Source organism: Equus quagga, chromosome 12, assembly GCF_021613505.1.
Source record: "Equus quagga isolate Etosha38 chromosome 12, UCLA_HA_Equagga_1.0, whole genome shotgun sequence".
Classification (NCBI taxonomy): domain Eukaryota; kingdom Metazoa; phylum Chordata; class Mammalia; order Perissodactyla; family Equidae; genus Equus; species Equus quagga.
In genome coordinates, this window is record NC_060278.1 from 60623630 (window position 1) to 60649439 (window position 25810).

General features: G+C 55.5%; 1 protein-coding gene across 7 annotated transcripts in view; it reads left to right on the forward strand.

The window, feature by feature from the left end:
• The window catches only part of NAV1 (neuron navigator 1), a 229929-nt gene that overhangs the window by 40005 nt on the left and 164114 nt on the right, over positions 1-25810 (forward strand). For 6 of the 7 annotated variants that reach the window (XM_046679874.1, XM_046679875.1, XM_046679876.1 and 3 more), the window contains exon 1: positions 6803-6833. The exons of the other annotated variant lie outside the window; for it this stretch is intronic. In XM_046679874.1, coding sequence (XP_046535830.1) covers positions 6809-6833 — 25 coding nt within the window. In that variant the 5' untranslated portion in view covers positions 6803-6808. Of the gene's footprint in view, positions 1-6802; positions 6834-25810 lie in introns of those variants that run through there. 7 annotated transcript variants of the gene reach the window in all.

Consider the following 25810-nt stretch of genomic DNA (forward strand, 5'->3'; position numbering starts at 1 on the left):
AAAGAATAACATAGGTAAATTGGACTTCATCAAAATTAAAAACCTCAGTGCTTTAAAGGACACTAGCAAGAAAGTGAAAAGATAGCTCACAGAATGGGAAAAAAATTTTGTAAATTATATATCTGATAAGGATCTGCTATTCAACATATATAAAGAACTCCTACAACTCAACAACAAAAAAACAAACAACCCAACTTAAAAATGGGCAAATGACTTGAATAGAGATTTCGACAAAGATGATGTACCAATGACCAATGAGCACATGAAAAGATGCTCGTCAGCATTGTCATCAGGGAAGTGAGAGTCAAAACCACAATGAGACACAACTTTACACCCGCCAGGATGGTTATTATCAAAAAGACAGAAACTAACAAGTGTTGATAAGAATGTGGAAAAATTGGAACCCTCCTACATTGCTGGTGGGAATGTAAAATGGTGCAGTTTCTTTGGAAAACAGCTTAGCAATTTCTCAAAAAGCTAAAGGGATACCATTTAACTCAGCAATTCTTCTCCTAGGATATACCCAAGAGAATTGAAGGCATATGTCCGTACAAAAACTTGTTCATGAATTTTTTCAGCAGCATTATTGATAATAGCCCAAAAGTGGAGACAACCTAAATGTCCATCAGCTAATGAATGGATAAACAAAATGTGGTATGTCCATATGATGGAATATTATTCAGCCATAAAAAAGGAATGAAGTACAGATATGTAATACAACATGGGTGAATCTTGAAAACATTATGCTAAGTGAAAAAAGCTAGACACAAAAGACCGCATAGTGTATGATCCCATTTACATGAAATTTTCAGAATAGGCATATTTACATTTCTATGAAATTTTGTGACTACCCATAGAGATGGAAGATAAATGAGTGGTTACAGGGCCTGGGGACAGAGGATATAAGGAGTGACCACTATTGGGTGTGGGTTCTATCTGGGATGGTTAACGCATTCTGGAATTAGGTAGCAGTGATGGGTGTCCAGCTTTGCGAGTATACCAGAAACCAGTGAATTGTATGCTTTAAAAGGGCAAATTGTGTTTTACGTGAATTGTATCTCAATAGAAAAGAAAAAGAAAACTAGTTAAGCCAGCATTTCTCTAACTTATTTGAATATAGACCCTTTTTACTTCAGAGCACCCAGGAAAAACAGAGTTAAAAATAGAGAAAGGTTGAAAATTCCCATTTTACAGATAGGGGAAGGAGAAAGAAGTAGACGCCTGTGCCTCAGTTTCCATACATTGAGGATGATACTATTCAGCCCCCTGTGGGGTGGCTGTGCTGTTAAATGAGTGAGTCCTGCACAGTGAGATTCCAGGGGGTGATCGGAGGCACCCACGGCCGTGTTACTAGTAGGGGTGAGAGGGTGGGAAACGTGACCAGCCCCCAGGATTCCAAGGCCCCACGCTGCCTGGGTGGCAATCTAGAATCTCCCAGCGATAAGGCCCTGTCTGACTTCTGTATCTGTGCACACGTTGACTGAGGTGCAATTTACGTGAAATGAAATCCAGTGAGTCTTTACAAACATGCACAGTCGGTTCACCACCATCACAATCATGATTGAGAACATTTCCGTCTCTTCCAAAGTTTCCGTAAGTCCCTGGTCGGGAGCCCCTGCCCTCCCTCTTTGTCACAGGTGTTGATGACCGAATGAGAGAGAAGGGCCCTGCTCTGGAGGGAGGGCTGCAGGGAGCTGCTGTGGGGCCAGGGTGCCGGGCCAGGGCTGGGCATGTGGGGCCAGGGGCTGGGCCTCCTCATCAGCTGGGTCAACCAGGCCTCCTGACCTTCCAAGAACTGACCTCTTACCCCCTTTTTGGGACCGGCAGTAGAAGTGGACAGCAGGAGACGGGGTGGCTGGTTGGGTAGGGTACTGCAGTAAACGATGAGGCTAGGAGTTTGGAGGCCCAACTGCACCTCTGATTCTGTGACTAACTCACCGATGACCCCAGACAGTGACACGTCACCCCCACCTGGCACCCCCTAAGCTCTTCTTGCTTCTTTTTCTGCGTCATTAGCACCATCCAGCCTGCTGTCTTTTTTCTTCATCACCTCCTTTCTCACTGAGATGTAGTTAACGCTCTCAGGGTGAGGATTTGGGCTGAACTCCCAGCCCTTAGAAGGGGGTCCAGCCCTCCTTTTTCTCTTCCATAAGACAAGGCTGCTGGACCCAAAGATCTCCAAGGCTTCTCTCTGATTTCCTCGGCACTTTCAGTGTACCATGGGGCCCCCTGGGAGAGAAGAGGCAGAGGAGGGAAGCTGCGGTGGTTGTCACCCCTGAGAGCATGTGACAGGTTGGTCAGAGAAGGAGATGATTGTCCAGAGTGGGGAGGGAATGGGCGGTGTGCACAGCCCCTGGGTCAGGGCCCAGCCAGGGCTCCGTGCAGCTGGCTGGACCCGAGTGCTCCCAGCCAGGGGTTGGTCCTGTCTGGGCAGGGGCTGCCACGCAGGCCTGGCATAGAGAGGGCAGCTGGGTTGGCACTGGGGAAATCAGCATGTGCAGGTGTATGCAGATGTATGCAGATGTATGCAGATCTCTGCAGCTCTGCCGCTGCAGTGCTGGTCTCTGGGTAGGAAGGAGATTCCCAGCCCGCCCTGGGCCCCACCCAGGTGTCACATCTCCTGCTGGCCATAAACCCCTGCTTCTCCCCCGCCAAGAGCATCTTCTCCTTTTCAGCGCCCCTCCTCTCCCCCAGGAGGTCTGGGAAAGTGAGGATGCTGAGTCATGGGGTGGGGATGGGAGGGGCACAGCCCCAGACTGAGAAGGACAGCCCCTGAGAGTGACAGGCCAGGGCTGCCAGCCCCCAAGCTCCTCAACCCCGGATACCAAAATCTCCGCCTCCAGGTTGGGCACACCGCTCATCACGGGCGGGCCGTCCCGGGGCAGTGTCTCAGATGCAGGCTAAGTGATGGGAAGTCGGTCTGTGACCCACTGGGGAGGGATGGGGAGGAGGGCCATGGGGCGTGGAAGCTGCCCCACCTGGGCAGGAAGCAGACTCTCGGGGTCCAGCCCTTTAATGTTTGTAAACACTGCCTGCCCTCCTCTCGCTGCCTTCTGCTCTCTCTCTGCTCCCACACACATCCCCCCAGCTGCCGTCAGCAAATCTTAGTGTGAGCAGTGACAGCAGCACAATCCCAAACCAGAGTTTGGGGGAAAGACACAGGCCTGGCCCCAAGAAAGCCTCCCGTCCCCTGGCAGAGGGGAGGGTGGGGGACACCAAGGCTCAAAGAACCGGAGAGTTCCATCAGCGCAAGGCCTGGAAGGGAGTCCAGAGAGCTCCTAGCTCAGCCGCTCGCTTGGCTGTTGACAAGACAGATGCAGGGTGTGGAGGGGGATGTCCCTAGAGCCACACGGCTGGGGTGGCAGTGCTGGGACCAGAACCGGGGCCTCCTCGTTCCCAGGCTGGTGCTCTGTAGACCACACCTTGCTCACTGATTCCACTTGATGAGGGTGAGGCGGGTGGGCAGTGAATTCAGGAAGAGGTGGCCTCACCCAGAGGACTTCCTGGAGGAGGTGGTGTCAGGATTGGGCTCTAAAGACTGAGACATCTGAGGAGGGGCCGGGAGGAGAGAACCAGTTGTGCCCAGGAAGGAACATGAAGGAGAGCTTAAGCTCAGGCCTGTGGTCCAGACAACGAAGTGGGGGTTCACTGCGGGAAGGGGTGGAAGGCCCACACCCACTGTGCACCTCCCAGCTCGGAGCTCTGCCTGCGGACCACGAGCGAGTCCGGTGGTGATGGAGACTCCCTGGGTGGCCCCCTCCTGTCACTCTCAGATGCTCGCTCTCAACTTGGGGCCATGTCCCCTCCCGGTCGCTCTTCTCTCTCTCTTCCTGATTACGGGGGGCCCCTGTGGACGTCTTGAGCCTGCGCTGGGCCCCCTTGAGCCATGGTGACCCATCTGGAAGGTGAAATCTGAGTATCTGGGGCTGAGTAGGGCCTGAGACCAGGAGCTTGGGGCGTGGGGTGGGGAAGAGGTGTTCGCAGCTGCCTGTCTCAGGCTCTCTGAGGCCTCTGGTGACTGAAGCTTTCCCCAGCCCCCGTCGGACTCCAGCTGCGGGCTCTGCTCATCCGTCAGCCCCACGAAGCCTGTCAGCAGGTTGGGGCCACTCTGCTTCTCAGGCCTCAATCCACTCCAGGCCAGAGACAACGTCCCCTCCTCCCGGGGGGGCCCTAACGCAGGCCCATAAATTAAGACATCTGCTTTCCCTCGCAGCCGAGGACCCTGGGCTCTGCAGCGTCTCCCCCTGTTTTCTTTGGCCCTCTTCAACTTTCCTCCTATTAGTCGGGCCCCGGGGCAGTGGCTGGACATCAAGTGAGTCAGAGGATTGCAGAACCAAATCCAGAACCAAGAGTTTATCCAAATGTCGGCCACTGTTCCCTGCTGGCCCATTCTCTTCTGATTCCCCCTTTTCTGAGCAGCTCCTTAACCTCCTGTCTGCTGGGCCTGCACTGTGTTTGCAGCCATTTGTGTTTCTTTGGCAGCATCTCTACTGATGATGTAGAGTGTGCCTGTGTGTCTGTCTCCTCTCCCACGGTCAGAGTAGGCTCCTCATGGCCTCAGAGCGGGCTCCTCCCCACCTCTGAGCCACACCCCCTCCCAGGACTGCCCCCTCCCACTTCTGCTCCAGCTGCAGCTGCTGGGAGAATCAGTGGCCCCAGGTCCTCGGAGGCTGGCTCACTGGGATGGTGATGAATCTTTGACTTTCGGTCCTGGGGGTCAGTGCAGTGGGACCACCCTCCAAGCAGGTGGGAAGAGGTCAAGTGCACTGAGCCATCCTGAGAACACCACCGGTCAAGAGCTGAGAGCCGAGGAGTCTAGTCTGGGCCCTGGCGGTTCTCAGCCCTGCATCTGGGAGGGCATCATGCAGGCGGGGGCTCATTCCTCCCTACTTGTGTGCTTCTGAGCCTCCTAGGCTGGCATGTCGGTTCTCGGGATAACCCAGGAGAAAGGGAGGGGAGGAGGTGGCTGCTGGAATGAAAAGTCGTGGAAAGCTCGCGAGCAGCAGAGGGTCTGGCAAGGCTGCGGGAGGACGCGTTAGGAGCCAGCTCGTAGAGAGGTCTGCCATCAGGCTGGTGAGAGGACACCCCAGGACAGCAGCCAGGGGCACAGCCAGGTTAGTCCAGGCTGCTGACAAGAGTCCACTGTGGAGCCTCCTTCAGTAAGGAGGGCGGCTGAGGCTCTGAGGGAACGGGGAGGACAGGCAGGCAGGCAGGGGGCACCAGCCCTGAGGGAGGTCTCTCCGGGACGCGAGGCAGCAGGTGAGGTGAGTGAGGGGCCGTGGGGACAGGGGTGGCCCCTTCGGCCAGCCCTCCTCGGGGGCAGAGCAGGGGAACTGGGAGCTGTCCAGCACGGGGCCTGCTGAAACCAGCAGGGGCCCCAGGGGAAAAGCACAGGGCTCTCTTCGGGTGCCCTCAGTGGCTCACTGCCTCCGTCCTTCCCCAGGGAAGGAGAGACCAGCTTAGAGGTCAGCCCTGAGACAGAGAACACGGAGCAGAGAAACTTGGCACCGTCTCTACGGGGAAGGGCATCACTCGGGGGACGAGAAGCAACGTGGCATTCAAGAAGCACAGTGTTCGGTTCTGACTGTTAGTCTAGGTGAGGTCCTTTGCACTGCTCTTATATACCCTGGTGCTGAGCACGGCTGGGAAGCCCCCGAGGGGAGGGACATGAAAGCATTTGAGGATCGCTGCATGCCTCTAGTGCTAACGGCATAACGAACAGTTGACTGGGCCACTGAGTGGCCACTGGACCTGCCACATAGCTGAGGACTGCTGTGTCCAAGTCTTCGGGCCTGGGCTAGTCCTGAGATGCTCCATGGCTGGGACCTCCAGTCCTGCGTGCTGACAGCCCGGGCTGTCTCAGGCGCCTGCCTCTGCTGCCAGGCTCGCTCGGGTAAGCTGGTCTGGTCAGGCTCTTCTGTGGCCCTGGTGCTGTGCTAGACGTGAGGACATGGAAGAGTAGGATCTGGCACTTCACCCTGATGAATGCCAAGAGGTGAACACCGGTGTGCGTCTCTTCCTCACACCTGCCCTTTCCACCGACGCCTTCTCAATAACCCGGATCCTCAGGGGCCCCACCCGGCTCTCTCCTGCCCTGTGCCTTGGCCCCGGACACCACCCTTTCTCCAAGTGCTTCCTTAAAGGCCTGCCTTCCCCCAAGTCCCAGGGCATGCTGAGTCTGTTTCTTACCTCCACTCCGGGTCCCTCCTCTCCAGACCGTACCAGGTTTCTGATCAACCTGGGGCAGTGACGGGCAGGCTGGGGGCTGGATGGGGCAGGCTGGAGCAGCTGTGTACACTGTCACTGCAAGTGGGAGCAATCTGGGACATTAGAATCAGGATTAGAGGCCACTATCTTCCAGCCAAGGGAATGGGGCAGAAATTCCATCCCACTGCTTTTTGGCTAACTTGAGAGCAGCCTTCCCTGTGCCCCGCCTTGATCACTGAATGCATGTCCCCTGCCACCAGAATGTCCTTCTCCTGCCTCCCGCACCGGGCCGTGTCCGTCCTGACCCAGCGTTCCCCTCCAGGAAGCTATTAACTGACTGTGGTGAAGTCCCCTTCATGGTCGTCTCCTCACAGTTCTGTGCACCCCTTGAACCAGATGTGCTGCGGGGTAGTGGTTACAGATGTCGGCTCAGGGGCGAGCAGGCTGGGCTTCCATATTACCCACCCCGCTTCTTGGTTGTGTGATTCAGGCAAGTGCCTTAACCTATGTCTGCCTCAGTTTCCCCAGCTGTAAAATGAAAACGATAACGCTGTCTACCTCGTGGATTTCTGTGAAGAGGAGGTGAGCTGGATCGTGTAAGATGCTGGGAGCATGCCTGGCACATTGTGAGTGTCCCATGAATGTTAGACGTTGTTCTTCCTTCTCTGAACTGTAAACCTCTGTCCAGCAGTGGACCCCACCTCTCCCGTCAGGCTGGGAGATGGCCAAGGGCACCTTCACCTATCTCCCATCAGCCCAAGTGCTTCCCGTTGACAGGGACTCTCTTCCCTCTTTGGGGTAGCCCAACCCCAACCCTGAGGTTAGCCCCCGTTAGCCCAGGGCTTTGGACACACGGAAGATGGAGCATGATCAAGCCGCTCCTGCTACGGACTGGGCTCGCGTGAAAGAAAACAGAGGCAGCTCATGGGCTAGACTTCAGAGAAGTCTTTAGTTCCTTTATGGATCCGGCAAGAGCTGGCCTGTCTTTCTTTGGCCCTCTCCTTGGCCCGGATTTGGGGCCCGATTGTAGATTCCCTTCTCCATCGTTCTTGGGTTATTGCATGCAGCCATGTACTCCACCATGTTTATTCAGCATCCACTAAGTACAGTGGTGAACAGATGCGGTCCCTGCCCCAGGACAGCTGCCAGCCTCGGGCGAAGATACTGAACAAGTGGGACGGGTTTCACCAGGGAGAAGCAATGGGCACGTCGGTCTCGTATGGGGTTACACTCCCTCGCTGAGGGCGTGACCTGTGCTGAGAGCTTGATGAGGAAGAGGGTCAGGGAAGTGGATGAGGAGCGGGGCTGCTAAGGCCTCTGCACCCCCTCTGGCTTCCCAGCCTCCTCCATCCCAAGGCACCCAGCGCTGCTTGGGGTTCACGCAGACCTGTCCTGGCCAAACATCCCACACTTTCCTTCCCACCCTGCTCACCTCACGTGAAGGCAGCTCCGCTGTCTTTCTGGGGCTCTGTGGCTGTTTTGACTTGGGGCTTCCCGGTCAGGTCTCACTGCGCAAACCACAGGCTATCGCGTAACCTCCTAACGTGCCCCTGGGACCCTCTGGTTAAAGCCGGAGGAGAGGATTTGCAGAGACGCCTTCCCGTGTGCTGCGAGCCCCTGCCTCGCTGGGCCGAAGGCTGAGTTGGGGAGGCCTTGCAGCACCGTCCAGCGAAGGGGGCCACATTTCCTCCTCTCACTCCTCAGGAAGCCCTGCCCCCGGCATTCCACCTGCTTCCTGTTCAGTGGGGACCGTTTCCCGGCCTGTTTCTGTGCCAGCTGTGTCTCATTTCCTCCTCTCCCTCTCATGGGCCCGGCTCAGTGTGCTGAGGTGAGGCAGGCCCCTTCCCTGTGCCGTGTGCCCTCTCCTGCCTGACTCCATCTCCCGGGGCCTCCAGGGAGCGGTGGGAGGGGAGCAAAGCACAGCTCTGCAGGGGAGGCAAGCCCAGCCACGGTGCCCACGCATCGGAGTGTCGTCCGGTTCCTCCAACACTCAGTGAGCATCTTTTAGGCGCTGGGCACCATCCGGGGTGCCGGGAGTCCAAACAGAGTAAGACCGAGTCCTTCAAGAAGGCAGCTCTGGAACTGAGCCAGGAGACACTTCTTACAGACTGAGAATCCAGTGCTGTACAGACGGAGCTGTGGGAGCTCAGGGGGGCCACTTAGCTCCCCACAGAAGGTGAGGGAGGCCTTCCTTGAGAGGAAGGCATCTGAGCGGAATAAGAAGGATGAATAGAATTAGCTAAAGAAAGGCTCGATGCCACATGGTGTGTGGATAAATGATAAGCTGTTTAGGAAAACTTGAGGATAAAGTGTGAGGCAGGCCAGGCCAGGATTTGAGGCTGGGGGACAGGGAGGAGTCAAGTCAGGAGGGTCTTAGAGGCCCCCAAGAGGCTTGACTTTGTTACATGGGAGGGTCATGGTCAGGCCCACAATTTGGCCCGGTCCTCGACCTCGGTGGGGACGTGGTGTGAGTGGACCAGCCAGCATGGCGCCGGGAGAAGTCGTTCTCCGGATGAGAAATACAAGGGGACTGAACCGGGCAGTGGCCCCAGGTGCAGGGTCAAGAGAAACCGGCAGGACCACGGGTCTGACCGGACATCCTGGGACCAGGCTGCCGGCCCGTTGGCATCTCTGTGACCCTGGACAATCTCTCAGACTCTCTGAGCCTGGAGTTCATCATGTCTGAAGTGCCTTCCCCACCTGGTAGGAGCAGCTGGGAGAATGGAGGTAAAAACAGCAGCCGGAGCAGTCGCCATGCTGGTTGGTAAAGGCGGCAGATCCCCCGGCCTGTTAGGGCTCCAGCCACGCCCTGCTGCTGGGGGTAGATGGGAGGGAGGTGCTGTCTCCTGTGGCTGATCCTGGAGCTGGCAGGGCCCTGCAGAGGCCCTCGTCTGGTCCCTTCCTCTACACAGGCGATCGTCATGAGGGATCTGCCCTCCCAGGGCCTCTCCTGGGGACGGGGCTTCTGCCGGCCCCACTCAGCCACGAAGAAGGTGTCTCTCTGCCTGCCGACAGTCACCCGCCCTGCCGGCCTCTCCACCTGCTCGGCCTGGCCAGGGTGGGACCCCCAGGAAGCGGAATCCCACAGAGGGCGGCCGTCTGGGCAGATGAGGCCTCGCTCTTCTTGGATCATGGTTGCAGAGGCTCCCAGCTCCTCACCTTGTCATTCTCTGTGTCCAACCCCAGTCCTTCTGGCTGGAAGGGGACTTCCTATTCCAAGGCCCCATTTTCAGTGGGAACAGAGAACAAAGGCTTTATACCTGCAAAGCCCATTAGCCAGCCTCCCCTTGCCCTTCACTCTGGGGATAAGCCAGCCCCATGCATTAGCCTCTTGCTGGCTGGCCTCGCTCTGCGCCCCCTTCCCCCGGATGCGGTTCTGGTTCCCTGTACCCCCTCATAGGCCACAGAGCTCAGAACGAGTTGGATGGGGGTTTCCTGAGGCCCTGACCCACGGCTCATATAGGATGATGGATTTTCTGGCAGCTCTGCACCCGTGATGGTCAGCCAGCCAAATCCAGGGCTTAGAACCCGCCCCAATGCTCAAGTCTGGGGAGCTTCTCCCCATGAATCTTGCATCTCTGGGAAATCAAAGCCTTTTGCTTGAGCCCCTTGTCCGAGGAGGGGGACCCATCGGGCCGGCTTCCTAGCGCCTGCTGATTCCTGCTCAGCGCCATTCATGTCATTGCTGTGAGAGAGACCAGGCCGAGGGACAGAGGGAGGAGGGGAAGATGTCTGTGTCATAAACAAGGAGAGATACTTAGTGGTTTTTTAGCACCGCAGTCATCTCCAGGGAGAGCTCGAGAGGGAAAAAATAGCACTTTATTTGGAAACAGTTCTTGCTGAGAGGCAGTCTAATCTCAGCGTCACTTTCCCTGCTGTTTGTTACCAAGTGCAGTGTGCTCAGAAATAGGGGCTGAGTTCTGGAGGCACAGGCCCAATTCCAGGCTCCGATCCAAGAGGGCAGCTCCAGTCAGGTTATCTTCCCGAGACGGGCAAGGTCTGGCTCAGGGCAACTCGTCTGTGACTCTGGTCACCTCGTTCTTATGGCTCTGGGGACAGAGACCCCATAGTCATCTCTAAAAGCCTCTGGGCCATTGAATGACCTCTGCACGCAGAGATCCCAAGGCTGGAGCAGAGACAAGCTCCAGGAGAGAGATTCTCGGCTGCAGGGTGGGCTGTGGCTCACGTCTCCGAGGCCTCCTCTTCCTCTTGTTCCTGCCCCAGGCCCCTCCTAGAGTCATCCCAAGAGTAGACAGGAGCCCAAACGCCTTCTCCTTTCCCCCTGAACCGTGGTGGAGACAGGCTGGAGTTTGCAGAAGGAAGTTTAAGTTTTAAAAGGTGGAGGGAAGCTAAAAGCCATGGGGGAGCCTGGATCAGATCCTGGAACAGAAAAAGGACATCAGTGGAAAATCGGGTGAACTCTGAATAAAGTCTGTAGTTTGCTTAACGGTCACGTGCCGACGTCAAGGTCTTCATTTAGATGAATGCGGCTGTAAGATGCTGACGTTAGGGGAAGCCGGGCGAAGGGAGCTCTGTACTATCTTTGCAACTTTTCTGTAAATCTAAAGTTGCTTCAAAATATAAACTTTGGTTTTTTTAAAGGTGGAGGGAGAGCAAAAAAGGGACAGACGAGTGGGAAAATTCAAGAATCATGAGACTTGAGACCTTAGGTGTCTAATCCCTCGATGCCAGTGGAGGAGCTGAGAGCTCTCGACTGGCAGAGCCCTAGGACCACGCTCGTCCCGAGCTCACGGCCCTCGAGCGCTTGACAGATTCCCACGAAGTCAGCCTCTGGAAGCTTCATTTCCTCCTCCTGGGGCCTCTGCAAAGCCTCTGGTCAGAGACAGACCAATTCAGGCCTCAGTGGTCCCCAGTCCCCACCCAGCTCCACGGAGTGACTCAACTGGAGGGGTCCTGGAAATTTTTTTAGCTGTGGAACACATTGTTTACATGCAATCTCACGTGAAGAGCCAACATTTAACACGGGTAAACCTAAAGCCACTTAAAGCAGGGGAGGCCGCCACCAGCCCTCCTTGCGCTCCCTCATGGCAGCCGAGGTGGGGTCCCCACTGGCCCTTTGGAAATGACCAAGCCCCGCCCAGCTCGGGTGGTCAGCCGCCCCCTCTCTGGAGCACCTCCAGATAAGCTCACTGTGTGTGTTTCTCACACCCACGCCTGCCTGACTGCCCAGAGGGAATGGTTTTGCAAAACCTACTCGATACTGAGGCCAACCTCTTGAAGTCTTTCTTAATTAAGTTTCTCTTGCTGCTGTGATTGCAAGCCTTTTCTTCGTGCTCCTCCCATTGCGGGAGGAAAAGTATTGGACACCATCAGACCTAAACTAACTCTGTGTTCTTGAAGCAGCAGTTAAGCCTTCTGGAAATTATCTTCTTTATCATGAAGTCACTTAGAGTCCCTCAGCCTTGGGCCCTGGTGCCAGGCCTTCTGAGGCCCTGTGAGAAAAAGGCCCAAAGAAAGGAGCTGCCCTAGGCGGGGTGGGGCTCCCTCGATCAGGGGCCGAGCTGGAGCCAGCTGCCCCTCCAGCCTCTTGCTCCCACTCCTCTTGGCTCCCCAGGCCCACTCAGCCCACACTGGCAGCCTCTCCCATCCTGATGCCTGGTGAGCCTGGCTCAGGCCAAGCAGAAATTGTACCAGCGTCCCTCTGATGCCCTGATGGCATCACACTGGAAAAGTCGGCTTCGAAACCACAGAGGGATCTCGAATGTTGGGGGGCTGGAGCTGGGAAGCGCTGCAGACGGTGAGGCAGCTGAACTCACCAGCGTCTGCGTCTGCGTGAGTCACTGGGCTCCTGCTGTCTCCCGGGCCTGGTGGGAACCCACGGCGAGGAGCCGGCTGTCTTCTCAGCCAGTAACATTGCTCTCTGAGGACAGAGCCAGAAGGACTGAACTAAAGATGACGGCAGGAAAGGTTCAGGCTAGACATCGAGAATAATTCCCTGAACTTCACGGGCCCCAAAGGATCTTACGGTGTCGCTTTCCTGGGAGGCATCCAGTAGTTTGCCAAAGTTCCACCTGCCTGGGGTCACCGAGGTCAGTCCTGCCCCTTGAATATCTCTTCTTCTAGGACTTGGTGACTCCCGTATCCCTGAACAGCCCTCTCGTAGTCCCAGCACGGAATTGCTGCATCGCTGGGAAATACACAGAAGCGGCTGCTGTGTGCCGTCTCCTGCAATACTCTAAGCCCCCCAGCTGCCTTTGGCTTCTCGGGCAGAAGTCATTGTTTTGGCAAAATTAATTTGCTTGGAACTTAGCCTGGAAGATGGGCCTTTGTCTTGCACGGGCTACCTTCTGTCTCCACGGTCGTCTCCACGGTCACATGTGATTTGCGGGCTGGGAAGGGCACCCAGGCACCCTTGCGCCGTTCCCTTCCTTGAAGGAAGGCTGAAAGTGGCCCCAGCCCAGACCTGTGGGTCTGTGCTCCCGAGAGTGGACCCAGGTCGGGACTTAGGAGTGGGAGCACCTGGCACCTAGCATGTCCCCAGGGTGCTCGGGGGTGGGATAAGCTCTTTATCAACCCGCTTGAATGTGATCCTCCTCATGACACCCTCAGGGAGAGATTGTTCTCCCCATTTTGCAGATGTGCAACTGAGGCCTGGAGAGGTTGACAGTTTGCCCAGGTCTCAGAGAGCAGGTGCGTTAGTCTGATGGGAGCCAGGTCTCTGGACATGGAGAACAGTAGCCTTTTAATTCTGGCCATAATAACCATGATTGAGACAATGACGAATGGTTGGTCACAGCCCAACAACAGTAACCATGCTGTGGACTGCTTGCTGAGCCCCCGCGATGTGCCAGCACCCATCGCATCGTCGCATTTATTCTTGCAGCAGCCCTGTGAGGTACACGCTGCCGTTCCCACCTCACGGATGAGAAGCTCAATGCGCTTCTGTCACTTGATGGTGTCACACGTCAGGAACAGGTAGAGCGGAAATTCAAACTCAAGTTCTTGCGCTAAAGCCTGACCTCTTTCCACGGGGCCGTAGGGTCTCCCACAGATTTTTCTCACTCTGATATTTAGGGACTTCTTTTTGTCCAAATCTCCATTCATCCTGCTACAATATAAACACAGCTATGAAAATAGGTTGATGTCTGTTTGTTTTGCTCTGCTGTTTTTACTGAGGGCCTCCTGGCTCAGGCACAGCGGTGACCCAGCCCCGGGTGGTTGCGTGCACTCGCTTCGGTTTTCTCTCTCCGCCCTGCTCCTGTCTCTGCTTCTCTCCTGTGCCTTTGTGTCCCCCAGGGTGTTTCTCTACTTTCCCACCTTCCCTCGTCATCCTTTCTGCTCCTTTAGACCTCGGCAGCCAATCCTGCACCTCCAGCATCTTGTTGCCAGGCAACAGGCTTCCTACCTGCCCCATTGTGTTAGAATCTCCATGACAACAAGTATGGCAGAAAGAGAGAGAGAAAAGTTAGGTGGTGGTGGGAGGAGGTGGCGAGACCCTGCATCTCAGGACATGTGTGCAATTTTGCCGGCAGTAACTTGCTCGCTCTCACGGCCTCCAGAGGGGGTCGTGAATAGCCTCAACCCAAACCTCAAGAGATAACGAGTCATGAGACCGGCCATCTGCATGTGGGGATATTGACTAGCTTAGGGACATTCGTGCAAGGGCCAAGGATGACAGCTGCGGGCATTTTTGTTCAGGTAGAGTGCGACTGGGTCCCATGGCCACCTTTCTGTGGGTTAGTTCAGGCAGACAGCCTGGATGACGTGGATTTTTCAGTAGGATATGGATGGGCGTGTATCTGAACAGCACCATTTAAGGAAGGGCTAAGGCCAAGGATAGGAGGTGAGGGATGGGGGCGTGTCATAAACAAGATGTGGACACACAGCTCCAGCCCAAGGACTGTGGGTCTGTGTGGACCTGTGAGGTCTCCCTGGTTGGTCCTACTCCGGGCGGTGGTTGGTCTCGTCAGCCTCTGCAACCCCCCACAGGCCTGGAGGAAGCCTTCAGAGAAGAGGAGGGAAAGAGGAGGAGGGAGAGGAAGTGAGGACAGCACTGGCTCTCCAGGTGCCGGGGTTGCTGTTCACAGAGGGGACCCTGGCTCTTCCAGCCACAGACCCCGAGGGCCCGACAGGTGTTCACCCGGTGGCTGCGGGACCCCCCTAGGATGGGGAAGCAGGTGATGGTCTCAGAAGGAGGAAGGACTGGGAAGAAAGGGGAAGAAGGCTGGGCCAATTAGAGCACCTAAGATCTACCCACCTGCACGTGTGCTGGGGACCGCCAGGACCCTCAGGGAGGCCAGGACCTTCACATCGCAAAACCTCCTCTCCTGCGGGCCAGGCGGGCCTGCTGGGGCTGTATTTATGGCTCAAGGGCGATAGGGCCTGGCTGTTGTAGGGACTCACCCAACCCACCCAACCACCCCATTTCCCCGGCACTTTCCTCGATGGCACCGCTGTGTACTTGGAGGACTCCTAAGGCCGAGGGTCATCCTGTCGTCCCGTCTGTGCGCCCGGCCCTGAGCATTCTCCACCCCACCAAGCCTCCAATGCAGAAGAACCAGAGAGGCCCCAGTCCCGGTATTTAATGCTCTCCGTGGACGGAAAGTTCCTCCTAACCCCTAACTTCAACCCCCAAAGTAGAAGAGTTCGTTAGTTCTTCTCTACGTCCAGTGGGGAGGGAGCCCAGGAGCCGCGGTGGGGCCACCCCAACATCCCTGCCTCCAGCTTGGCCCCTGCTTGGCCTGACTATTCAAGAATATTGTTAAACTCTTGGCTTCTGTGGCCAAATGGAGGCCCGGGCCCCCAGCAGGGGCTGCGCCTGCTCTGAACTGGGCGGTCCAGATGCCTGATCCTAACCCTGAGGAGGATGCAGCGAGTCAGACACCATCGGAGGGCGAACGAGTCGTTGAATCTTTCTGAACAGCCGTCTGCAGTGTGTGACCGAGAGTCTTTATATGACTCTCCCCTGGGACCTCGTGATTCCGCTTCGAAGAACGTGGCCTGAGGAATAATCGAGGGTCAAGGAAACCTTGTGTGGACGTTCATCGCAGTGTCATCTGTAAGCCCAGGAAACCGGGAACAGCCTAAGTGGCTGGTGGTGGTGGAACGGTGAAGCCATCTCTGTGTAGCACGTTTGCATAATAGTTTATTGTCCACTAAAAAGTATGTTTTTGAAAAATTTTTGAAGATTTTTAAATGAAAAGTAAACATGCTCAACACATAGTAAGTGAAAAGATAAAATATGTGTATAGCATCTTCACAATTTTATGATATACATGTGTGTGCGTGTGAATAGCAGGAAGCCGGGGAAAAGCCAGCACACGTGAGAATGCTAGACAGGCGGTGGACTTTGTCTTCTTTGTATGTTTCTGGATCACCGAAGTCTTTTCTAGTGAACATACTATTATTTTTATAACAAGAACTACTCTTTATTGAGCGCTTCTCATGGCCTCCTGTGCTAAGCGTTTTTCACACTGTTGTAGACAATGTTTGTGTCCCCAAAATTCATATGTTGAAATCCTAACGCCCGAGGTGCTGATATGTGGAGGTGGGGTCCTTGGTAAGTGATTATGTCAGGAGGGTGGAGCCCCCCTGAATGGGATTAGTGCCCATAGAAAGGAGACCCCAGGGAGCTCCCTCCCCTTCCTCCGTGAGGACAGCGAGAAGATGGCGTCTGTGAACCAGAAAACAGGTTCTCACCTGACACGGGATCTGCGGGCACCTTGGTCTTGGACTTCCAGCCTCCAGAACCGTGAGGAATAAAGTCCTGTTATTTATAAGCCCCTCAAGCTGTGGTGTTCCGTAAAGCAGACCACACGGACGAAGACACACATTGTCTCATTCCATCTTTACAGCGACTCCATGATGTAGGCACCCTCATTTTTCAGATGAAACAACCAAAGCTTGGAGAGTTTAAGTAGCTTTGCCAAAACCACACAGTTTATACATAGCAGAACCAGACCCTGAACAACACCCCCAAAAAGGTACAGAAAGTTAGCGCTGTCAATCGGGGCAGGTGAGGGGTGGGCGTGGGGCTGGTCCCCACGGCTTGTGGGTTTCCCGTCTGAACCTGCAGATGCCCACACCTCCCACCTCGGGGGCCCTGTCGCCCAAGCTCTGCTTGTTGGGCAGCCCTGGGCCAACCTCCTGTAAGCCTTCCAGGCAGAGGCGAGGCTGCTCAGAGCTTATGCCGGGGGTCACAGGATAGTAACTGAGTGGGGCCCCCGTGAAGGCAGGGTTGGGCTGTTACACTCCTGGGCCTGCCCAGCACCATGGGAGGGGACAAGGAGGTGCCTCCCAGCCTCAGCTGACGCGGGTCTCGTGAGCTTATCCGTCAGCCTCCTGGGTGTGGCGGGACCCTGGGCCTTGGGGAGCTGTGCTCTGGGAGCCTCAGCTCGTGGGACCCTTTTGCTGGGATTGGGGTCGGCTGGGGGAGGGGAGCCTTCTCTCCCGAGGCCTGGCACCGGGGCCTGGGGCAGCAGCCAGGCCGGGCCTCTGCTCTGTGCGTGACTCCCACACGAATGGGCTGCTGCTGACGGGGCTTGTCCTGGCTCAGCGGCACCGTCCTGGCAGGAATGAGGGCCCAAGCAGGGGGTTGGCTCGGCTCCGAGGGAGGCAGGTGGGGCCAGCAGGACGGGGAGCTCGGCTTTGCTGAGACACACAGGCGACGCTGCTCTCCCCAGTGCCCTGGGGTGGGGGAGGCGACGCGGCTTGACTGCCCTTTCCTGCTAGAATCGCTCGCCCACTTTCAGATGGTAAAACTGAGGCCTAGAGATGAAAAAACCCCCGGGGATGCTTAGCCCTGGGGGTCCCTCCGGTGGTCTGACTCCTGGGCTGCTGTCGACTGTTGGGCCTGGCCCCAAACTCCCAGCTCAAGCCTCTTACCCCCACCCCACCCCTCACACGTTCATGTTCTCTTTTTAGTGTTTGTCGATTTTATTGAGAATTAAATTCTTTTATTGAGGTGACACTGGTTTATAACACTATATCAATTTCAGGTGTACATCATTACATTTCGACTTCTGTCTAGGCTGCATCGTGTTCACCACCAAAAGTCTAGTTGCCATTCATCACTGTGCACATGTCCCCCTTTATCCCACCACCTTCCTCCCACCCCCTTTGCCTCTGGTAACCACCAATCTGTTTTCCTTATCTATGTGTTTGTTTATCTTCCACATATGAGTGACGTCGTATGGTGTAATTGCCTTTCTCCATCTGACTTATTTTACTTAGCTTCATACCCATAAGGTCCATCCATGTTGTCTCAAATGGCACAATTTCCTCTTTTTTTTATGGCCGGGTAGTATTCCATTGTATGTACCACATCGTCTTTATCCATTCATCCACTGATGGGCACTTGGGTTTCTTCCAAGTCTTAGCTATTGTGAATAATGCTGCGATGAACGTAGGGGCGCATGTATCTTTTTGAATTGGTGATTTCATATTCTTTGGATAAATATCCAGAAATAGCATAGCTGGGTTGTATGGTATTTTTATTTTTACTTTTTTTCAGCAATCTCCATACTGTTTTCCATAGTGGCTGCACCAGTTTGCACTCCCACCAGCAGTGTACGAGGGTTCCCTTCTCTCCACACCCTCCCCAACATTTGTTATTTTTTGTCTCGTTAATTATAGCCATTCTGACGGGTGTCAGGTGAAATCTCACTGTAGTTTTGATTTGCATTTCCCTAACAATTAGTGATGTTGAACATCTTTTCATCTGCCTGTTGGCCATCTGTATGTCTTCTTCGGGAAAATGTCTGTTCAGATTCTCTCCCCATTTTTTAATCAGGTTGTTTTGTTGTTGTTGAGCTGTATGAGTTCTTTGTATATTTTGGATATTAACCCCTTATCTGATATATGGTTTGCAAATATCTTCTCCCAATCGGCAGGTTGTCTTTTCGTTTTGTTGATGGTTTCCTTTGCTGTGCAGAAGCTTTTTAGTTTGATGTAGTCCCATTTGATTATTTTTCTTTCATTTCCCCCGCCTGAGGAGACATATTCAAAAAGATAAGTGCTCAGACCGATGTCCAAGCACGTACTGTCTATGTTTCCTTGCAGGAGTTTTATGGTTTCAGGTCTTACATTCAAGTCTTTAATCTAGTTTGAATTAATTTTTGTGTATGGCGTCAGAGAGTGGTCCACTTTCATTCTTTTGCATGTGTCTGCCCAGTGTTCCCAGCACCGTTGGGTAGGGAGGCTGTCCTCTCTGCCTGCAGCATCCTGAGGTCTCCGGGGATGGCAGAGCTGATTGCTGCTGTGGCCAGCCTCGTGCGACTCACCTGGCGGGAGGTCGGGGCTGCACCTCTCAGCCCAGTCTCACTGATGGGTCTGCCGGCAGACGGAGAGTCCAGTGCTCTCCGAGAGCCAGGCTGTGGGTCCCAGGCAGGGCACCTGCCCTCACCCTGCAAGTGACAGAGTGGCTGACCCGGAGGCCTTTCAGAGCCGCCGTCCAGAATCCCCAGACCCCTCCTCCCCCAGGCCCAAGGAACCGGCCTCCCCCCCACCAGCCCAGAGGCCCTGGACTTGGGGCCTGGGGAGCATGAGGGTCTTTCTGAGTGATGCCTCCTCCATCTGCCTGCCTGGAAAAACCATCCGTGGGAGAACTTTGGAGACTTTAAGTTGAGGGAGAAAACTAATAATGAAGAGAATGTGAGAAAGATGAGCTGACAAGTCTGGTGGGAGACATGGTCATCTGGCTAGCTGCCTGGGGATCTACGCAGGCTCCAGCTCCGCCCCCCTCCCCCGCCAAGGCTCTACTTACTCCCGCTCCTCCCACATTCGTCAGCTCCAGGGCCCATCTGGAATCTAAGCTATTGCTTGGCAAGCCAGACCTCTCGTAACTCTGGCCTGGAGGAAGTAATGAGAGAGATGCACACACGGAAAGGGAGAGAGAATAAGATGGGGGTGCACCATGGACGTCTTTGGGGCAGCTGCCCAGGGGCCTGGGCATCGTACTTTTGTGGTTTACAACTCCAGGCCCTTGTCTGTGTCACAGGAGGGCATGCCACCTGCTGGGAGCACCCAGAGTGGGTCTGGAGCTGAGGCTGTGGAGCAGGAGGTGTGCTGAGCAGACAGAAGCTGTGTGTGGCTGCACGTGCTCCCCACGGCAGCTCGACTTCCTGGGAGGTATTTATAACTGAGGCTTCCAGCCCCCGAGATTTGTGGGACAGTGTAAACCATTGATTTTCATTAGCACTAAATCATTTCTCTTGGCTAATTGAAAAGGAACCAAGGATACTGACAGTGGAGCCGTTTGTATGGATCAAATCAGCGGAAACTGCCAAGATGCTGACAGAGCACAAATCTTCAGCTGGACGGCTCTGAGGCCCCTCCCTGGAGCTCAAAACTCCCTTCTCTAGAGGCCAGAGGCTGTGAGAAACAGCACCCCCCCCCCCCCCCGATGGAGAACCAGGAAGTCAACTTGATTCTTAGCAAAAGGAATGGAGGTTGGACATTTGCAGGAACTTCCAGCCTAGAGAGATGGGATGGGAGATTCTGAGAGACGTGTTGGAGGAACGCAGTGAGCGTCCAACTCTACCCAGGGTGTTTGAGATCTATCCATGTCCTGCCTAGAGCCTGGACTTAGCCAGAACAGGCCTGGGGTCGGGGGACACTCTGGAAAGCAGAGTGATGGAGTTGCTCTGGGAATGCCAAGTCTGGGGGGTACGGCATTCAGAAGCTCTCCCAGGAGAGGGCACTGGGCTGGACGTGGCAGGTAGAGTCTTGGCACCAGCCTTATCGCTTCCTGTAAGTGCCAGGAAACTGGCATCTACCTCTGAGATTATCATGGCCGGTCGCATCTTTCCTCCATAAGAACATGTGGCCCTCTGGCCAGAGAGACTATTTTATAGCTTTAAGGCTAAAGAGATTCCTGAGGGTGTTGGCAGAGCCCTGGGCTCCGGGGGTGGAGACGGGGAGGGCAATGAGTCCCCCTCCTCATGGACAATCCTAATCCCCACTCTGAGCCAGGGGCCAGCCAGGCGGGCGCTGGGAGTACCGAGCCGCCCCATCCCGCCCCGCCCGCCAAGTCCCAGCCCGCAGACCCCAGTTTGCCTGGTTCCTGCCAATGCCCTGCCCGTTCTGTCCAGGCCCAGCCTGACGTGGCAGCGCTGCTGGCTCCAGTCCTGTCCTTCTCTCAGCCCTGACTGGGTGATCGCCTTCTCTGCCAAGGACCAGGCCCAGCTGAATGGCCCCCCGCTGGTTTGCTGGAGCCCAAGGCAGGGTCTACTGGCCAAGAGCTTGGGAAAGGCGGTGGCCTCAAATCCTCTCTGCTGTGCGCCCCCATCTCGGATCTTCCTTCATCTCTGTCCTGAGAAATTGGCAGGGATCACAGGCTGGGCAAGAAGGAGCAACATTTAGTAAATGGCTGCAGTGGTCCTGTCCTCAGCCCTGGGACCCTCCCCACGAGGCCCAGTCTTGGGGTCTTGTGTGGTGTCGGGGAAAGCACCACGCCAGGAGTCTCCCAAGACACTGCCATTCCTCACCGGGGAATGTCCTCGGTGTCCTTGTTTGCCTTTATGCCTCATGCCTAGCCCCCCGTGTGAGCTGTAGTCACAAAGTCTCTAACTCACAAATGTTAAATGGAAGCTGTGTACACATGGTGGGGGGGGGGCCCCATTTTCCCAGGGAAAGCCCGTGAGCACACTGCTGGGGAGCCTGAAGCCCCTGAAATGGACAAGGATGGGAGGACAGAGTACCTTCTCACTCCTGGGCTGGATGGGAAAGGGGCCAAAGGGAAGGGACAGCAAGGGACAGGGAGAGTGGGCACAGACTGAAACAAGAGATGTGTGCATGTGCGTGTATGCATGTGTGTCAGTGGATGGGTGTGAGTGAGTGGGTGGAAGTGGGTGTGAGTGTGTGGATGTGGCTGTGAGTGTGTGGATGTGGGTGTGTGTATATCTGTGTGTGGTTGTGTGTGTTTGTGTCAGTGGATGGCTGCGAGTGAGCAGATGCATGTCTGTGTGAGTGTGTGGGTTACTATATATGTGGTATTTGTCTGAGGGACGTGACAGCACAAGTCAGCTCTTTGCTGTGACATCAGAGGACACAGCTCTCTGTTCCCTAGGGTGGTTCAGCCTCCAGGGACCAGATGACCTCCAACCAGAAGTGAGGCCCACTCTGAGGTTTGACCCTAGGAGGAACTGGCCAGGATTCTCGGGCGGAAGAAACTATGTGGTGGGGGGAGTAAGGCAGCTTGCAAGGACGCCTGTCTGCATCCAGGAGTCCCATCTGTGGCTTCTGGACCCTTGAGGGTCATTTGGCCTACCTCCTGCCTCTGGACAAGTTGCCCTGAGCCATCCTCACAGTGTCAGGGGTGCCTCGACTGCGGAAGGGTCTCCCTAAGGAGAGTCTCCCCATCTCTCTTACTAACCTAGGGCACAGTTCATTGTGCAAACTCATCTAACTTTTCCTGCCCAGCCTTCCCCAATCCCATATGAACTGGCTGTTCTATTCACACTCCAAGGAGGAACTCGAGAGTCAGGTTGGATGGAAACAAGCTGGCGACAGTGATTGTGTTATTCTGACTGCAATGGGTGATACAAGTGCTGGTGGGAAACCCGAGTGGAGCAGAGAGGGAGATAAATGCTGGCTGGTGGGCTGTCTGACTTAGTAGTAATTGGCGCTTATTCAGTGATTTTTAGGGGCCAGGTACTGTCTTAAGTGATTTTCCTATAATAACTCACTTATTTTTTATAACAACTATACAAGATTGGTATTGCTATTATTATCCCTATTTTACAGTTGAGGAATCAGGCCCAGGAGGTTAAATGACTTGCTTAGGACCCCATGCCAGGAGGCCGTGCAGCCCACTTTACGCTGTGTGTGGAGGGGGAGATGGTGAGGAAGATGGGCATGGAGGCCAGTTGGGGGTGGGGAGCTCTGGCTCCCGGGCCTGTGTTCCTCACCACTGCAGTGCTGTGCAGTGTCTGTGCGTCACAGCCTGTGCGCAGACACACTCCAGCCCTTTACCGTGGACGAGTCCGGTGTTTTTCTCACCCTCTTCCCGAGAGGCCAAGATTTTCCCCCCTGTTTCGCAGGTGGTAAACAACACACCAGGGAAGATAAATAATTTGCCCAAAGTCGCTCAGCCCACCATGGAATCATGAGACTGACACCCAGGCGTCCCACCTCCCAGACTTTTCCTTTTTTTTTTTTTGCATTTTTTCCTTCTTTCTTTTTTTAAGCATCCCAGCCTCTCGATACTGATGCTGTGGTTAAAACGTTCTGACCTCTTTGGGGCTGCCCCGTGGCTGAGTGGTTTAAGTTCTCGAGCTCCGTTTCGGTGGCTAGGGTTTCGAGGGTTCGGATCCTGGGCGTGGACTTGGCACCGCTCACGATGCTATGCTCAGCCGGGATTCCACATGGCACAACCAGAGGGACCTACAACGAGAATATACAACTATGTACCGGGGGGCTTTGGGAAGAAGAAGAAGACGACGAAAGAAAAGATTGGCAACAGATGTTAGCTCAGGTGCCAATCTTTAAAAGGAAAAAAAAAAGTTCTGACCTTTTTGAATTGGGCATCCTAACAGCATCCACGAAACGCGCAGGCGGCGCCTTTAAGGGCCTCCGCGGGAGGAGCTGTTCCATCAGCACCACGGCCCCGCCCCGCGTGCTGCGGGCGCTCCAGGGCGGAAGGGCGCGGCCGCCTGCAGACCGGGGGGGCCCCCGCCCCCCGGCGGCCCCGGGGGGGGGGGGGGGGGGACCCCCGCACCCTGCCCGCCCGCCCTCCCCTCATCCCGCCCACCCCGCAGATCCGAGGGAGCTGCAGCTTCAGCTCTCACCGCCTTCTGAGCGACAGTGAAATATTTATAGGCCCAAAATACTGCCCGGCTATGAAGGGAGTTGGTGGGGGGGAGGCCTGGGTTCAGGCTGCAGGTCGAGCAGGGCAGTTCCAGGCGCAGGCTGGAGCTGGACCGGTCCGGGTCCTGTCTTGGCTCTGCTGCTTCCCAGCTGTGTGATCACGAGCGAGTTGCTGAGCCTCTCTGTGCTTTGGTGTCCTCGCCTGTGGCGTGGGAATGACAGTAGCACCAACTCACGGGGCAACTGCAAGTTAATAGGTGGAGCGCTCAGAACGGTGCTGGCGTGCCGTCAGCAAATGCAACCAAAAAGTGTTGGACGTAAAAATAAATAAAGCACCTGGGAGGGGCTGAGAGAGCAGACGGTGGGGCGTAGGCTGGAGCGGGAGGAGTGGGGCGCGGTGCAAGTGTGTGTTGGGCGGGGGTTGCACACCACGTTCAGGGCTGCGACTGTGCCGCCTCACCCTGGAAGCCACCAGCCTCTTGACTCACCTGCCATCTGCCAGACTGTCCCACTCTGTGTCTGAATTTGTCTCCTTCCCTTCTGGGAAGAGGGGCAGCTGCTCTCCTTAGCATAATTCCGCCATTTCTGGAGCACCTACTGTGTGTCGGGCACGTGCTAGGCGTCGTCCCTTTAGTCTCTCATTCACTCTTTACAAAACTGACTGCTCGTTGCAGAGAAGTCCAATAACTTATCTAAAGCCACACAGCAAGAAGTGGCAGAGCCACGATTTGAAGCCAGCTCTTCCTGACCCGAAAGCCGTTACTCTTTCCATCACACGTTTTCCAAGCGTCCAGTTGCCTCCCCTTCCATGGCTGGGCAGTTGGTGTTATCATATCCGGCATGGATGGTGTTTTTCCTGTTGATGCTGCAGGCCTGTGATGGGAGCCTGGCAGGTACTCTGATCCCTCTTTGCTTTGCTGGAGGCTCCAGGGGAACCTAGCAGCTCAGCCTCCATCCCTGGGCACCTGGATGGAGGGACACCTGACAAGGAAGGCTCTGTGTCCTTGTGATCGTAATAACGGCACCTGCTGGGCCCTTGGTGTGAGCCGGGTGCTGTTCTAAGCACTTCGAATTCGTCAGCTAATTTAATGGTCAAGGCAACCCTACAGGTGGGTCTTGGTCTCAGCCTCATTTTACAGATGGGGAAACTCAGAGACCGTGGACTTTGCCTGAGGTCACACCCCCAGCAAACAGCAGGTCCAAGCTCTGGACTTAGGCATTCAGGCCCCAACCAGTACACGCAGAGTCTCTCTGGAGAGCAGGGGCTCTACTGGAGCACTGACAGGAGCTCAATCATCAAACCCACTGCTCCCCGGGCCCCAAACCCCCAACCCCAAACCTGCTGCTGCCTCTTCCTTGAAGCCTTCCTGGATGCTGCCTCATGCACAGGCGGCAACTCACATGCATCCCCTTGCCACTCTGTTTGGTCTCTTGACACTCCGCCATGTGCTTGGGAGGTGTGTGTATGTTCTTCCCTCCAGATCATTAGCTCCTGGAGAGCAGAACCTGGGGCTCGGCCACTGCGATTGCCGCAGCACCTGCAGAGGACCTGGCACAGGGAAGGTGCTCAACCCAGGTGTGTGGGTGCTGAGCACGGGGGTCCTGCAGGGGAGCCTGTCATCAGTGCAACGAGCTTTGTAGCGGGGAGCACTGCTCCCTGATGTCGCTCATGGAGGACGGAGACAGAGGACGCTTGAGGCCGTCTTTTTGACACTGTTCACTGAGGTTAAGTGAATTCCGGATCAGGGCACTGGAAGGCTCAGGAACAAAGAGAGCAAGTTTAGGACAAGGGGATCTGGTGGACCACACACGCACACACACACTCACGCTCACACTCACATAAGAAAGAAATGGGCTCCTTGCTTCCACTCCCAGCTCCACTCTGAGCTCCAGGGGCTCTGGGAACTATGACAGGAATGCTTTTAAATCCTCTTCCCATTGAGCTTTTGTAAAAATGATGGTCCAGTAAAGCTAGCAAGTAAACTAGATGCAGCCTGGCCTCTGGCTCTCTTGGCTGGAAATCGGGCCAGTGCTGGGGATCGAACCTGGGAACGCTAAAGTCTCAGGGGTGTGGCTGCAGTGGGTCAGTGGTCCGAAGCCCTTCTCCTGGGTGGTCAGCTGGTTAGCTCGGCTGGTCAGCGCAGGGCCCAGCTCTGTGCCGGAGGCCAAGGTCAGCAGCTCAGGGCCCAGAGGAGTGCTCTGGTCCTGCTCACATCACCGGAGATGCACGTCGCTGATACTAGTAGGGTGGGGTGTGTACACAGGAGGATGATGACAAAGCAAATCCACCCTCCCCTCTGCTGGGGGAGGATTCTGTTGACGGGTCCTGAGCCAGGCTAGAGTCTGGGGTTCTCTTCTTGTCTCTTTAAAGACTCCTCTGTCTCCACTGACTGCCTTCTAGGTGTTATCCTACCCGCCTTGTGCAGGCTGGGCTTGGAGAGGTTCAGCAATTTACCGAATTTCTCACAGCTGCGGGTATGAAATCCCTGTATGAAGTTCTCCCCAGGCCCTCCTGTGGGGCAGTCCTTGGCATGCTGGGGCTGGGGACAGGGCCCTGCATGGGGGACTGTGGGCAGGCGGAGGGCAACTCAGTGTCCTTTCAGCCTGGCTTCGTGGGCGGGCAGGGAGTGGCATGAGCTGGATGGGGAGGAAGCAGGAGCCAGGCTGGCCTTGGACCTGGTCCTGTAGGTCTAGGCAATGGGGGTCCACTGGAAGGGTGCAGGTTATCTGGAAGGGTGCAGTGAGCTGGTTGGGTGCAGGTGAGCTGGTTGGGTGCAGGTGAGCCGGTTGGGTGCAGGTGAGCTGGAAGGGTGCAGGTGAGCTGGAAGGGTGCAGG